Genomic DNA, 17,375 nt, shown 5'->3' on the forward strand with positions numbered 1-17,375 from the left:
AATTTTTTAAAAGAAATTATAAATTTAAGGAATTTATTTTTAGTTTCATTAAAAAGTTAAAATTAATTGACTATGAGTTATTTTATTGTTTGAATTAATCAAATGATTATAAATTAAATTGGAAAAAACTGAGTATCAAAATTTCTATCTCGAATTAAATCATCGAAATCTTCTGCCCGGCGTGTAAAATTTCAATTTATTCTGACTTTCCAATTATTTTTTTAAAAGAATAAAAAGTCCTCATTAAATTCACAATAATATCACTCATCCATTTGGCTTAACTACTGTTGGCTTCACCTCGCTCTCCGGTATTTTTTTTTTTTTTTTTTTTTGTTAAAATAAGTATTATCTACTTAAGAAGTGACCTATTTTTACTTTTTATAAAGATATATTCGAACCCTCAATCCTTACGCATGCGCAGAAAAGAGGACAACTTCGTCACTTTTACTTATTATACGAACCCTCAAGCATAGCCACGCCTCCTCCAGGATGATTGACACGGACAACTTCGTCACCGGTCTGGATAGTTTTCCTATCGGGAGGGTCGTTCCTACGGCACGTGCAACGTAAATCCATTAAAGTTCCCTATTTCCCCATAATTAATCAAAATATTCTTTTTCTATTAATAATTACATCATAACAATTAATTATGTAATAATACCAAATTTCATTACGTTATAGCTTTATGCGCTCGTCTAAACTGTTCATTTAATTTTAATCTTTCCCTCAAACTTATAAATTATAATTTCTATTCCAAATTATGATGTGCAGGTTCTCGTGTCGTGATCATTTTATCACACCACGGAACTCCAAAATATTACGATGATACATCATTGTTTTTAAAATAGTTCTTTGCAGAAAATCATTTTATATTTGTAATGATATGAGTTGGGAGATTTTAGAGTTTATCTATCTATCTATTCAAGCAAGACCTGTTCTTTGCGGCCTAACTGAACTGAAATGATATAATTTTTCTTTCTTTATGAGCCAAGCTACCCGGTAAATGTGTTTGACAATAGAACTATCTTGGACCAAATTGTGGTACTTAATTCTTTAAAATGACATCTGAAGCGTTAGTTTTAGCATGTTTCAATCGTGGTTTTTCTCAAGTTGTTTCACAAAGTTCTTCCGGTATCATTGCCTATGGTTGTCGTAATGATATCTATTTCATTGATGCGCGTTGTCATCCTCCTATAGTTTTGAAATGCATTCAGAAAGCTTATAAAGAAAAAATAACTGCTCTAACATTTTGTAAATGTAAAAATCCTGAACTTATTGCGTCAACTAGTGACTGTGGTGTTGTGAAAATTTGGGACATTAACACTAGAGCTCTTGTGAATAAATACGTCGTGACTGAAGTAAGTTGACTTAAGTTTTTAAAGAAAACATGACTAAGAATTAATTTTCAACTTTAATACCAAAAAATTTTTTAATATGAAAAATTAATTCAACAAGGTTTTGAGAAAAATTGTGTGTTGCTTGATAAGTTTTAACTCGACTCGCAGATACATACAGTCGCTCCAAGCTAAACTCGGATATCAAAGATACTATTGCAGTCAAAATTTGTAAACTAAAAATGATGAGGAACAAATGCATTTTCGATAGTATTTTTATTGCAATTATAAAAACAAGTAACAAAAATTAATTCATTTTAACCAGAAATTATGGCAAAATAATGAATAAAACGAAATAAAAAAAAAATGATGTTGAAGCCAAACTCGGACGGATAAGAGGATTTTAAAAAAACTAGTTAATATTTCAAATGATTTAATTATTTTGTAATTATCTACTTTGAAAATCTTATTGTTAATCTTAAGCTTATTTTCCACCTGATAATTGGTTTTGAAGTGCTTTAGGATGTCGTGAATCGTTGAGTGACTTCTATGGACAATCTCTGATATTTCTGACTTGTACTTTCCATCCTCAACATGCTTAAAAAACAATTTTCTTAACTCAATACTCATTTGGTCCCTTTGACTTGATATTTTAATTAAATTAATATTTACTTGCACAATAAATAAAAACAACACAATTGAGAAATTTCTCTGAACAATTATTATGTTAACCATAGAGGTGGCAGTAATTTTTATCCAGGGTTGCAATTATTTGGTGCTTAGTTGCGAGATGTCAGAATGTCAGAGTTCGGCTTATGGTCCCTTTTCCACAAAATTTACTTTTATGACAAAATGCTTAATTATAATTTATGAATTGCTGCTATTTGATTTTGTTTTTAACTGTACAATAATATCACTGCTAAAAAAAACCTTTTTGCATTTTTTCTGATTAATTTTAGTTAAAATATTTTGGCAGAGCAAGTTTTTTTTTTTTTTTTTTTTTTTTCCTCTATGGTGTCAGAGTTCAACTTGTAGCAACTGTATGTTTTTTCTGCCAGTTTTGTCCAAATTATTTATTTAAAAGAAATTATTTTTATATTAGGCATGTTATTCAGATAATGAAATTTTTATTAAAAATAATGTGCTGGTATTGGTAGATATTTACAGATGTCAGTTTACTGGACACTTTTCAGATTATTCTATAATCATCGTACTTCATTGTTCATAACATTTTTCATTAATGTGTGAAAAAATTTGATCCCATAACTATCCACAAGTGCCTATGTTTTTAAATATATATATATGTTGTTTGGGAATGACATTTAGTAGTAATTATAAAATACTAAAGAAAATACAATACTAAATTATAAATTAGTTAAAAAAAAAACTACAAAAGTAATTTTTATTAATTGCATGTTTTTAATTTTTCAAGTTTCCAAGATATAAATTGTGCTTAAATATGAAAACATTGATAAGCTATTTTTTAAAAAACATTCAATTATGAAAACTCCAGAGTAATTGGGCTGGGAGTATATCCGTAACATTGATATATTCTAATTATGAATGATGTAGGTTTCATATTCGCAACTTATAAATTTTATATAAAATTTATTATAACTGATAATGCCAATTTTATGTAGGATAAATGTGAAATACGATTTGCTGTATATATCTTTAATATCTATACTAAAAGGTAATGTGTATTGGAATTCATTCAAAGCAGAAAATTTAACATAACAAATTTGATACATAATATCATATAGGTAGCTTGTAGTGCTTTTTCTAATTTCAAAAAAAAAAAAAAAAAGATTTTGGTATTTTTTATGATAAATTCCAAAATTATTGAATATCACACACACAAAAAAATGATTTTGCACTATTTTTGTAAAAACCATTTTAAAATTCTTTTATATTAATTTAAATTTTTAATAAAAACTTTTTACTCATTGAGTTTTATTCCTGAATTTTTTTAGTTTTTATCAATATTCCTTATTGTTGCAAATAAATTCAAAAGCTATTTCATCAATTTCTTCTAATGTTGAAGGTGTTTTTTTTTTTTTATTGTTGAAAACTTAAAATCCTTATCTAAAAATTTTAAAAAGATTAATATCTGAGCGGTTTATATTATAAATAGGAAAATAAAATAATAATAGCTCTAAAGATAAAGTATAATAGGGTACATTTTCTAGAAAATGGACATTAAAAATGTATACAGTTTGCTTCATTAGGAAGATTTCTTTTATAGAATTAACAGAAACAGGCAATTAAAATAACACGGCTTTAATATTTTATTACACAATTTGATTGTTAAAAATATTTTATTAAGGGAATTGTGAACATCTTATTATGCAACGCAGATAAAAATTGAGGTATTAGAGGCACACTAAGGACGGATTCCTCAAACTTTTAATTCAAAGTGTAATTAAAAAATAGAACTTTAATGTGTCGTAACATCAAAGCATATTTTCGCATAAAAATTATTTTAATGCCATTTTAAAGGTTAAAAAAGAATAGTAAAAAAAAAAAAAAAGAATAGCTTTTGAATAATTTAAATTTTGTTTCGTTAAATGTAGTTTTTAAAAAATAATTTCTGAGATATTAGTTTTGGACATTGTTTATAACAAAGATTTTTATTATAATGAAATTCAAAATGATATTGCTTCTTCGAATTGTTGAGTCACATTATTCTACAACTGTTAAATTTTTAGTTAAAAAAAAAAAAACACTTTCTTTGCTTTTATTTAAACTTAAAAAAAATGTAAAGCATGTTCATGGATTAAAATTCTTCATTTGATAAGTTTTGTTAAATTTTGAAGCAATGCGATATATTGTCTCATTTTAAGAAATTACTATATTGTCTATCTTCAAGAAATACTTTTTTAAATGCTTCAGTTGGTATTTTTATTTTCTCGTATGCGAAATTTAGAGAAAATATTGCAATCGTCAAAAAATTCGAACTCAAGATTTATAATGAATCTTCACATTCCATACCACCTTGAATTCGAAAATATATTTTCGGAAAATTTCTGTCTGGGACAAAGATAACAGATACACTTTGAGATAGATTTATGAAATTTGGTATACAGTACGGTCTTCACATCAAACTTGTAGATTTCAATCATATTTTCAGCAGCATCCGTTTAGAGGAAATCTGCTTGCCTGTTTGAATATAAGTTAGCATGATAACTACAAAACGAAGAGGGCCAGATTGTTTCCTTCTAATGACAAAGCTAAAGGTGTTTTTTTATTATTGACTTTGTGAATTTGTTTCCATGATTTATGAAAACTAGGACTAAAGCATTTTCACTTCCTCTTAAAATATATATAACATTTCTTCTGTAATTTTTTTTAAGCAAGAATTTTTGCCTATAGGTTAAAAAGCAGGTTTTCATTAAATTTTAGGAACATTAAACATTAAAAAAAGACTTACTAAGCTTTTAGAAATAAGAGGCGATAAGACAATTTCTTTTTAGTCAGATAATTTGTGAATGGTGCTATTATTTTCTATTAAAAATGATTTAAAAAACTTATTTAAAACATGGCAGTTTTACCTGTTGTATGATGATAGCCATAGGAATGCTTTATTTCTTAGCTTTAAGATTTCAAATAAAATTACTTAATAGAATGAGTCAAGGAAGGGAGACATTAATTCTTTCCTTCTAAGCTATGTTGATTCTTAATTGTTGCTTATATAAAAAACAAAATTTGTGATCATGCTGAGCTTCTACATCACTATCGACATTTTCCGAAATGTTGTATCGATCTTATTTTATTTTAATTTTCAGAAATGTTTAAAAGGCTCTCAGATTTTTATTGTTAATCTTATATAAGTTCATTTACTTTTTTTGGTATTAATAGTTTTTTTTTTTAAATTTTTATTATCATTTCTGTGCTTTTGTCCAATCCAAAAAGGCATAATTTTACAATTTAAGTTGTTCAAATATAGAAATAGTAAAATTTAAAAAATATGTATTTAAAATTAATTTTAAATATTTTTTTTCAGTAAAAACTAAGCATTATTATAAAACAACAACAACAAAAAATACTATGCTTAGAAAATACGCAGTTTTTGCATGCATGCTTATGCAAAGGTGCTTAATTTTAGGGGCTCAGGTGCTTAAAAGTATTTATTTTTGCAGCAGTTTCTCACTATGCACCCTGAGAATTGTGCTTCTCATTGAACCTTAAATCAAAAGATAGCAAATTAGTGTAATTTTTATAACTTCACTATGGATAATAATTTTAAAATGCTCATAAAAAGAAGGCATTATATACACATTCTCATGTAAAATATATGGAATAAATAAAAGATTTTTGTGAAATTTATTCACATTTCTTAATACTTGTTATATTTTTATATTAAAAATGTAGCACTTGCACTTTGAATTTGAAATTTGCTTTTGTAATAATTAAAATTTTTCTTCTGCTAGGGTATTTATAATATTGAATGGATTTATGGAAGTCCCAATACCTTGGTTTTTCCACAAGACTTGAAATATCTCCTTAAATGGAATATTGTCACAAATAATGTAACAAAAATAAGACTTGGTTCTGATTTAAAAGTTTGCTTCATTTCTTCTAATGAAAAATGCCCAAATCTATTAGCAGTTGGGTGAGTTTTTGTTTTATTATTAATATAATAGAATATTTCTTAGACTGGTTGATAGTAAAAGATTTATTTTTCACTAGGCACAATAATGGTACAATAACTGTGTTGGATATTGTGCAGGAAAAAATATTGCAGAAATTTAAAGATCATATCAGAGAGATTAGTATCTTGACATGGAATCCTGTTTTACCTGATAATGTAAGTTTTTTCCTTTCCCTTTTTTAGTGTTTAACATATCCATTAAATACATATTCAAAAAGCATTGCTATCCAATATATTATAATTCAAAGTTTATTACATTTCTCCCAAATAATTAAAAAACAATTCATCAATTTTCTCAGATAAGTTAGAATGAATTGATTTCATTTTGTTAATCAATAAAGGCAATATTTTTTAAAAGATGGTTAATTTTCAATATAATTTGAAAATTATAGTTATAGGTCAAGCATGTGAAACTGAAAAGCGTTTACAGATCAAATATACAGAATGTAGATTTATGCAAGAACGAAATGTATATATACATACATAATTTTTATTTATGTGGAATGGATTTATTTCAAAAAGCTGATTGTTGGAAACATATCAAGTATAATAATTTTTTCTGAACTTATGGTACCTGGTTTTTTCTTCTTTCTTTCTTCTGAATGGAGTAAAGTTATGTTAGTAAAGATTCAGAAAATGCAGCCTTCAAAATTAATTCAAAATAAATTTCTGAATTTTTTAATTTTACGAAGGATTTTTTAAATCCCAAAATTTGCTTTTAAGAGATTTCTAAATGTGAATTTAATTTACTTTCTAAATATGACAGGTAAAATGCAAAATTAAAGAATTCCAATACTGAACTTTAATGCAATTTTGCATTCAAATTAATCTTTCTGAATTTTAGTTAGTTCGTTCCAGTTAATTATGAATTTGCATTAAAATTTTTTTTAAGTGACTTAAGAAAACAAAACGTATAAAGCCTGTAAGAACTTAAGTCTACAAATCTTATATTTAATTTAAGTCCTTAAGTTTTAAATATTTGGTTGGTTTTGATATTTTAAATCCATTTTCAGATAATTATAAACTTTTATAAGAACTTAAAAAACTGAATGAGAAAAATCGAATACTTTTATTGCACGGTATTATACTGAAATAGTTACAAAAAATATTATATATGTGTTGCCTATAGCATGACCTTCGTAAAACAAGGCCTCACAACTTATTTCTGATGTCGCACAGGTAGGATGATTGGTTGCCATGAGCAGAATCCCGCTTTCTTCCTTGGTATATTTAAGGTATTCCTTTAGGTATATTTTAAATTCACTTAAAAATAACTTATTATTAATATTAAAACATTTATCTTGCATAAAATTCAAAATTATTTATTTTTCCCCTGTATGAATAAAAGAAACGGCATGGTAAAAAATCTTAAGGCCCTCTATAGCTTATTGACCATTTAATAACATTCCAACTTTCTAAGATTTAAATTGCAATGTAAATTTATTAGATATATATACATTGGGGTATTATTGTTAGTTTTTCTTGTTTTAATGGAGATTTTTTTTTTTATGAAAAATTGTTAATCATTTAATTTTTTCTCTGAAAATATTTTTTTAAGCTTAAAATTAAATTAATCTAATACTTTTTAAAACTTTTGAGGATTTTTTATTTTTTTATTGTAGTGACAGGTAGTACATGTATCTTATAAGTTAACATATAATTGTTTATTTCTCAAATTACTTATGAATTTTCAAATAAAATATTAATGTATTTAATATAAAATTTAAATTTTACACCAACTAATTCTATTGATAAAAAAGAATTACTTTCACAGCTTGTTTTTTCACATTAAGAATTGCTTTCATTTAATATATTAGTAATTCATACAATTTAATAAACTAGCTTTTATATCTGATTTTACATTTCAATGCATTTATAATTAATTTTAATTCTATCTGTAGAAACAGTAAAAGAAAACACAAAAGAATCATACATTATTTGAATTATAACATTTTATTTTCAGAGAGACAATAACAAAATACATTTTGTTTTCCAACTTTTTATAAATTTCACACAGACAAATGGAAATAATTATAATATTAAATAAAGTTAAAATACAAACTTACAAATTACTTCTAATTTGGTTGAAATTAATAATGAATGACTTGCCTTAGGATTTTGAGAAGTGCCTAGACAAATAAAAATTATTTTGTTTGCTTTTTTAATTATATTCCATGTATTTGATTTAAAGCTTTTAAATTTTAAAATTAAATCAGAAAAAGTGTTGATTTTTTTTTTATCTCCTCTCTTTTTGTTATGTCCTGGAGACTGCTAATTAAAGCTGCTTTTAAGTTTTCCCATTTCTTTACATGTTGCCTTATGCATTGGAGTTTCTCTTCTTGCTTTTGATTCTGAGGAAAAGTACGAAATTAAATTAGGGAAAATTGAAGGTACAGCATCAGGTACAAGCCTAGAAAAAAAAATTGGAATTCTTTAGATAAAAAAAATTAATAATTTATTAAAACTTAAAATCAAAAACAGAATAGATATTTTCTAAATACATAAACTAAAAGCTAATGTATGTTGCACAGTATTAAATAAAATCATATTGAGTATTAAATAATAAAATTTAAAATCAACAGAAACATTCATTCATCCAAAATAAATAACTAGTTCAATATTATGTGGAATATCTATAGTAATTATTTATACTACTATTCAAGTAATACAATATTCTACATGAATTAATCAATTGATTTCACACGGTATGAAAAATTGATTTAAAAACAGTAACTTTTCATTACTTTTTTTTTTTAAAGTTTCAGATATTTTGTAAATGTTGCATTCATTTATAATTAAAGATTGTGTATAACTAATGGTATTTAAAAATAATAATAAATATTAATTGTTTTATATATAATCTGATGATTTATAGATAAACAGATAAAAACTACATTTTCTAAACCTATATGAGCATGCAATTCATATTGTTTGTTACAACTATATCTAACTATTTTTCATAATATTTTAGAATAAAATATAAGTTTAATCTGCTTCAATCTATAATCATGATATATATATTTAAAAATTAAGTTTTATTATTCATTAGATGATTTTAAACTTTTTTTTATAAGAGCATAATAACAATAAATCACTTAAGTACTTTGTAAGATTTTGGTGATAATTATTAAAAAAAATTGCCTTGTACACTCTAGTGGTACTTGAATAAGTTCTCTTGTACTGGTATTAAAGGCTTCTGTAAGTTCTTGATTTTCTTGAAAATGTTTAGCACAGACCTAAATGTTAGCAACAAATATTAGGCCTAAATCAGATTTTAAAAAATATGTATGAAGTATAATTAAAAAGATACAGAAACAAAACATTTTAAATATTAGGAACAAATAAAAAGACTATGAGAAGTAACAATAAAACAAAGAAATTTTTTATTTAGCTCAAGCAAACAATACCAAAGTAATTGGAAGCATAAGTAACTAAATGTAGAGCAAACAAAACTGACAGAAGATAAATGGAAGTTATACATCATTTTAAATGTTTTGCATTTCAAAAGAATTAACTAAAAATTGTACTAGAAAAATCAAACTTACCTTACTATATTTAGTTGAGCATGAAATTGTCCTGCTTTATTGCAGAGATCCATGCTCTTCTAGTGTTTTCATCGCTTGGAAACGAAAATACAGAAACATTATAGCTATTTTTTGTGTAATTACTTTTATGATTTGAACACAGCACGCACTAGGTATCTTTATTATGATAAATTAAAATTAATATGCAAAAAAAGATCAAAAAACTTTCAAACAAAGCCAATAACACATTTCCCGTTCTTCACTACGACAACGACTACCGTGACAAATCGCACCCTTTTACACCGCTTGCCTTCAGAATTTTCTAGAGAATTCATTCAACCTCATGACATCACGGGCTGAAAGCGTTGGGAGTTGTGAGGCCTTATATTATGAAGGTCATGCCTAGAGACTGTAAACTACAGATATTGCAGATTTTAGTGGAATGATCCGTTTACTAATGAATTACAAAGAAATTAAATTTTTATCACAAAATAAATATATCTTCTATATCTGAGTTTTTATTCTTTAAGGCATTTCTTATTCTGATGTTAAGCATTCTCTATTTGATCTTTAAAATGCTTATTTATAATTACTGTCAATCTGAAATTATGAAGAAAATTTCTTTTGCCTTATTGAATGTTCTGACATTTGTTATCTCTTTCAGTTACTTTCAGTGTCCTTAGACTATTCTGTGCGCTCATGGAGAATAGGTGAAGACAAATCAACTAAATTATTTTGGCTTGGAAGAGTTAAACCAGAAGATAAAAGGAGAATAAGAGTCTTAGGAATATGGCATCCCCAAGAAGCAGATGTTATAATCTGTTCAAATTCTTAGTAAATGAACTTAACTTTTCAGACATTAAGAATTTTACTATAGTAACATTGATCATAAGAGTTCTGAAGTCATATGTTTCAGTTTTTTGCTATTACAACTTGGGAATGTGTAAAATTTCTTTTCTGCATTCTAAAAAACAATTATAAACTTAGAAAAAATTTATTAAAAATCTAATCATACTAAAATGAATAACATATGGTCATTAAATTAAATCTTTATTAAGATTTATTTTGAAAACCAAAGTCAATTATGATTTCAAGATTTTTCAGTTAAATTAATTGAATTATTAATCCTAAATTTGAATGATTCTTAAACATTCATTTAAGAAAACTAATTTAATAGTATTTTAAAAGACAGTTATATTGTTTGCAGAAGCTTGTAGAAAAGTATTGATGGGGTTATAAAAAAAATTGACGAATTTGGTTATTGCAAATACTTTTTATGATTATCCTATAGATTCCCAAATAATAAACTTGATACAACTTTTGAAGCATAAAATAACCCTAAGAAAATGAGGCACTGATATTTCTTGGCAGTAGCAATGTCACTATTTTTTGGATATGTTACTGTGTTTTTTTGATGGACAATACTTGATCAAAGCAATATGTTTCAAGAAGCATTCCGATTCAACCATAGTCTTCTTAAGTTGAATATGCAAAGCCTATGTTATTAGTGTTTTATACGGCCAAAAAGCTGTAGTGACATTTGAATTTGGTTTTCATAGGGTCTTTATTACTGGCATGAACTGCCAATCTCTTTACAGAACCCCTTACTCCTTCACCCCTTTACTATGAGGTGTAGGGGAAAAAGTGTCACTCTCCTTCCATTTTAAGATCTTGATGAAAGCAGGGGTTTAAAAATTTGTCCTTCATTTTTGTGTTGGGTCGCAAAACTGTCTGAAATATATAATATTGGAAGATTTTTAAATTTAGGTGTCAAAAAAGGTACGAGTTTCTTTTGGAAAGTGTACATAGCAACTGCATTGTGCTCTAAGGAATCGGAAATAATTGTCTGTTCCATTACATTGACATGTTTAACTTCATTTTTCTCTCTGATATGTATAACAAAGGGATGGGATTATGACCTGTTTGCTTGCCTAGAATTATCTCAGTACTTTATCTTGTAAGATTATACTATAAACTTCAAAAGAATTGCAGTTTACAATGAAAGATTCTTTTATATTTTCTTTTGTGTAGTTAAAGAAAGCTTTCTGTTGAATGGCAATAAAATCATGTTGAACCAAGCAGAACAACTTCCTGCAGAGCAAATTAATAAATCTTACTGAATCTTTCTCTAAAATTTGTAAGTATAACGATCAGTTGTAATCCATTGGCAGAATTGTACTTTTCAATTTTCAGCAAAAGATTCTACCAGAATTTTACATATCCCAGTTTCACCTGGATAATAAGCACATGTTGCAATCAATAGATGATTGATCACAAAGTGTTTTTACAAAGCACTTTGCAATTTTATATTTTGTTCATTTGTTACAACTTTCAATATAGTATTTTCTATAATTAATAATTTTAATAAAGTTAATATAGAGAAGACTATTTGTATGCTAGTAAACTTGTCTTTAAAATGTTTATATGCTTCTTTAAGGTTACACAATAGGGGTCTTTTTGAAATTTTTGATTCGCTTTCATCTGTTTCAATAACTACCTCATAACTTTTAATATCTAATTTTGCCCTAATTTCATTTTGCTCCTAAAATGAACGCAATTGCTGATGTCTCTGTTGGCAGGTTTTCTCCTTGGTTTTAAATTTGGATATTCTAAAAAGTCTTTTTCTTTAAGAATTCTTTTTAATTGTCTGACCATGTAGTTTGGTGCATTAAATTCATATATTATCTTTCTAATGCTCTTATTTCAAATAAGCAGAAGTATTAACTTTTTGTGCTACCTGTATAGTTGGATAACTTAATTTTTAAATTTTTAATAATTTCTTGTTTTTTAGTATCATTATTTCCCGATGAACTTTTAGCAGCAACAGTAAAAGTTTACATTTTGTAGTGGAAAAAATTCTTTTTGCTTTCAATGCACTATACTTCTTTTATTTCAATTTCTTTTTACCATTGGAAGATTCACCCAATTGTTAAAGAAATATATTAAGTAACTGAACGTCTGCTAAATTTGTTGTAAAGTCCATCATTTTCGAAGATTTTTTTCTGAGTTAGATTGACCATCTTACTTAAGGGCTGTGTATTTTTTTAATAGAGTAATTTCCTTTCTACACTTATCATAAATTTTTGATCCATTGCCTATTTGGGTGTACAATTCAGACATCCATGCAGTGGCATTTCTGCCTTTTTCCCTATCTATCAAAATGATTTGTTTTCTCATGGCTTGCAACATTGAATTCTAATTATGTCAGTTTGTCATATTTGAGAAAAGCGCAAACATTTGTTGTTAACCTATTAGTCACTTAAAAAAAAAAATAGTGACATTAAACTTGAATTTAAAAATTTTTATATTCTCATAATTGATTTGTAAATCCAATAACATTTCCATTTACAGAAGCACTAAAAAAATTACAGTATTAATTTTAAATAAGTATCTTGAATTACTAACACATTAACTTATTGCACATAACCAACTCGGATTATATCTGCTCATGAATGGCTGTATTTGTTGTATGGTACTTTGCTACTGGTGATACTGCAACCAGCAATTTTCTTGCCAGTTGTAACAAGTTCAAACCTGTGTGTTCAAGGGCTGATATCTCTGACATTGGCTGTTCTTGCAAATTTATAAAAAAAGCATGTGAATTTGCAATTCATAAATGATCTGCTTCATTGCTTACTTGTTCCTCATTTGTTTGAGAAGCTTGAATTTGCTTATTTCTACATGCTGCGTTGGTAGATCTATTAAGTGACAAATGTTGGTATTAATATTTTTTGATGAAGCTGTCAATATGATATACTTTTGTATAACTGATATATTGTTTGTTGATTCACTGAATAAATTGAAAAATTACCGTTTGCACTGAAAAATTTTCATTATATAAAACTTATCTTGATCGGCATTGATAATAATAATTCTATTTTATATGTGCTAGATAAACTCTGAAAGATTAGTGCAATTCACTGCAACCAAAATATTGTGCATGCTAAATGACAATATCTTATGTAGATAATTATTCATTAAAGAAAAGAAAAAAAATTAGCACTTGCACTAAATATTTTTGATTTCATTTCACTTGTATTGATTGATATCAATAACAATTTTATTTTGTTTGATATATGTGCAATTAATTCTGAATGACATGTGCTGTTGGCCATTTACTATTTGTCTTTTGTCAATTTAAAAATAATATTAAATAATAGAAATATATGAAACAATTTGTAAATTTTATTGGACTCAAAATAAATGCTCATAATTGCATTATGCCTATAACCTTCGTGCAATTACAAGCAGTTAGTCGGCAAAGTTTTATCACAATCGGATGAATGGTGTGGCAGCATATAAAATACGAACAAAAATTCATTTTTGTTTGTTCATATTGGATCATAAGAATTGACATCATATGCATTAATTGCTGTATGGCTTATGATTTGATTTTTAAAAAATTATAAACCTGCTGCTACTTTTGACTCTTTTCATCCTAAACCCAATGTTTTATATAAAATATCTTCTAAATTATTACTTGAACATAACTTGAATTACTTGTATAGCTATGACATTGTTTAGTTTGTAGTTTCTAATAGTATTGTTAAACACTTTTAAATTGTGAATCTAATTATTGGCACAGGAATAAGTCTTTAGGGTCAAATATCATCCTTATACATTTGCATACGAAGCATGTGAACAGTTTTGTCCTTTTGTATTTGATATATTTTTAGATTTTATAAATGCTTATATAAGCATAAATACAGTTATTAATATTGAAGTTTATACTTATATTTGTTGATTATTATATAATTATTTTATCACATAAATTTTACTATTATATAATTATTTTATCACATAAATTTTACTAGTGGATATAAACTCATTTTTCTTTCATAGCATCATTTTTCATGTTCATGTACGAGACATATATATATGAAACATAATTCCAAATCTAAGGAAGCAACCTAGAGATACTCAACAAAACAAATTGGTTTTTAAAGTTTCAATAGACTTGCATAAGGATTGAACAATCGTAATGTTACTTGTGACAATTACTTCATGTCTCATGAACTTGAATAGGCACCTCTTCGAAGAAATATCATGATAATTAATAATATATGTACAGACAAAACCTTTATTCTTCATGAACTTGAGCAAACAAAAAATTGTAACATGAACAGCTCTATATTTGCCTTCCCTAAGAACAAGTATGTATTATTACAGAGCATCTTTTATCATGATTGTTCTATAAGAATTGCTGATCACAAGATGCCTAGTATCATGTTTGACTACAATGCACCTAAAGGAGCAGTAGATACTTTTGATATATTGCTGAAACTTTTTCGAAGAACTTAGCTTTTCTCTTATAAGATCATATGTTGTAGCTAGAGAATATTTGCCCAGTAGTAGATAACAACAAAATTACAAAATGAAAGAAGAATTGCAGTTGAAAAAATTGGCTCATTTACCAAGAAAATGTTGTGTATTATGTAAAAGTGACAATAAACTAGTCTGCAATTTTGCATTATGTATGTTTGGAAAAATCATTCTCAGACTAGCGTCATTCACCAGAAGTGTTTAATTTGATAAAGGTATTTCATATTTAACTACTGGGAATTATTCTTATGTGCAAAACATATTAATTGAATTGTTGAAAAATCATGAACATGCATATTGTTTATAGCATTTCCATGTTACCATAATATATATTCATTTCCACTCATGGATATTGTCTTGCATTGTAACTGTGTAGGTTTCTCTTGTTTCACTGATATTAGATGCATTAAAATATTTAATCAGCATTTCATCAATATAATTTTTATAATAAATACCATAGTTTTTACATCACTTTGTTTCTACAGATATGTTTTTCTACATTTGCTATTTATTATGCTACCAGTAATTATACAAAACAACCTAGGTCAAATTTGACTGGAAAGTCATGTGTGTCGCAAATGATAGGCGCAGCAGCATTAGTCTTAATTGGATTTTTTAATATTATCATAATATACTATCTTGTAGAATTTGTTCATTTTATTCTTTTTACTTGAATAGTATTTTAATTCTTTAATACATACCTTTGTATACTTTTGAAATACTTTGAAATTAATGTTGCTCTATCTAGTTCGAAGTTAAAATTATTTTTAGAAATAAAAAAGATCTCCAAAATAAAAATAAAAATTACATATTTCAAATATGTAAATATTTTATAATATAAAAAAAATGATGATTTCAAAACTGCACCACTAATTACCTCTTTAAATTTGAGTATAAGAAATCCAATTGATAAGCTAGGTATTTTTGTGATAACTATTTTTACTTTTATTTCCATTCGATTAATTCTGTTTTTGTAATCTTTTTAGTGGCGAAGTGGGTGAAGTTAGACTTTCTGATGAAAAGCCTCAATTTAAGCCATATTCTAAAATGGCTGCTGAAGTTAGTTGTAAATTCTTGATTGCACTTTTCTCAGGTACTCTGAAAGTGGCAGAGTGCACAGCAGATATTTTGTATTGCTTTGATAATTATATGGTAAGATTATTTTAAAATTTATGTAAAAAAATTATTATGCCTTATTCTTAAAATTTTTTTTTATTAACCAGAAGTTTTTAAATTACAGTTCTCAATATGGAATATTACTGAAAAGAAATTAGTATCATTTCTACCTTTTTCTATGGGATTTATATTTGATCTTTCATTTTCTCCTACAAATCCAAGTATGTAGCTTTATTTCAAAGTCTTAAATCTTCTGCAATTTTATCAATTTATATTTTCATATAATTTCAAATTGTTTGTATTAGTAATATTGGTTCAGTATTTAATGATTTTAATTGCTTTAGAGGATTTGAAAGAACAGTTTTTTTTTTACTTAAAAATAAAATGTCTATATTTATAAATTTTTATAATATTTTATATAAATTCTTTAAAATTATATTTTTAGTTATGTAATTATTGAATTTTTAAAATAAGCTTTTAAAATTAAATGAAAATAATTTTTTATTTGTTATAAAGTTTTTTTATTAAATGCATTTGTACTTATTTTTATAATTTTACAGAATTTAATTTTTAAAAAGTTTTATTTGCAAGTTCCATTCTTTGATTAAAATGATGAAATTTTGAAGATTTATAAATGTAGTTCTGGTAAAATTTGTTATTATTTAGGTTATTTTCTGGTGAAGTATTTATATATTATGTTTATCTATTAAGAAAATCAAGAAAAATAGAAGCATTTTGCTGTAGGCAAGAAGTAGTATTATTTGGGACACAAAAATTGGATTGCTATTTGTAAAGGATATGTGCATATTTAATTTTTGATAATAGCAATATTATAATTAATAATAAAGTATTTTAATGTCTTATTAATTTTTTAAATTTCTGAATTTTAGTTTATATGTCTATTAGTAATGGTGATGGTATGATGCGAATTTGGAATACACAAGCTGATTCGCAAATATCTAGAATAATTTCTGTTTTTGTGCAAGCAAAAGCCAAAATCATGACTGTAAGTGTAATTTAATTTTGGACAATATTAAGAAATATATATATTTCCCCTTTGCCTTTCTGTTCACTCCTCCTTGCTTGTAAATATCGGATGTGCTGGTGGGAACCAGCACAAATAAATTCTCTGTTGCTTATTGTGTTTATCTTTTATTTTATGTATTGAAAATATTGATATTGCATTGTCCTGATGTTAAAAAAAAAGCACAAAATAAATCTTTTATTCAAATGCATTTTTAACATACTGTATATTTCTAAATATTTTTTCCCTTTCAAAAAATTTAACTGAAACTTAAATATAAGTTGAAATAAAAATTTTAAAAAATCCTGTTGCATTCAAACTTGCTGTCACAAAAATGAAACTATTACCAACAGATAAAGTATGAAGTATTTTCTAATCAAATCATTGTAAAATAAATTGCCATG

The 17,375-nt window shown here is 25.9% G+C and overlaps 1 protein-coding gene across 1 annotated transcript in view; it reads left to right on the forward strand.

The window, feature by feature from the left end:
• Positions 1-789: 789 nt before the first annotated feature.
• LOC129962662 (gem-associated protein 5-like) overlaps positions 790-17,375 on the forward strand; it is a 100,545-nt gene continuing 83,959 nt past the window's right edge. The window contains exons 1-7 of the mRNA XM_056076554.1: positions 790-1,358; positions 5,765-5,946; positions 6,024-6,141; positions 10,174-10,343; positions 15,818-15,983; positions 16,072-16,168; positions 16,838-16,953. Coding sequence (XP_055932529.1) covers positions 1,059-1,358; positions 5,765-5,946; positions 6,024-6,141; positions 10,174-10,343; positions 15,818-15,983; positions 16,072-16,168; positions 16,838-16,953 — 1,149 coding nt within the window. The 5' untranslated portion in view covers positions 790-1,058. The remainder of the gene's footprint in view (positions 1,359-5,764; positions 5,947-6,023; positions 6,142-10,173; positions 10,344-15,817; positions 15,984-16,071; positions 16,169-16,837; positions 16,954-17,375) is intronic.

The sequence above is a fragment of the Argiope bruennichi genome, chromosome 3 (genome assembly GCF_947563725.1).
Source record: "Argiope bruennichi chromosome 3, qqArgBrue1.1, whole genome shotgun sequence".
Lineage (NCBI taxonomy): Eukaryota > Metazoa > Arthropoda > Arachnida > Araneae > Araneidae > Argiope > Argiope bruennichi.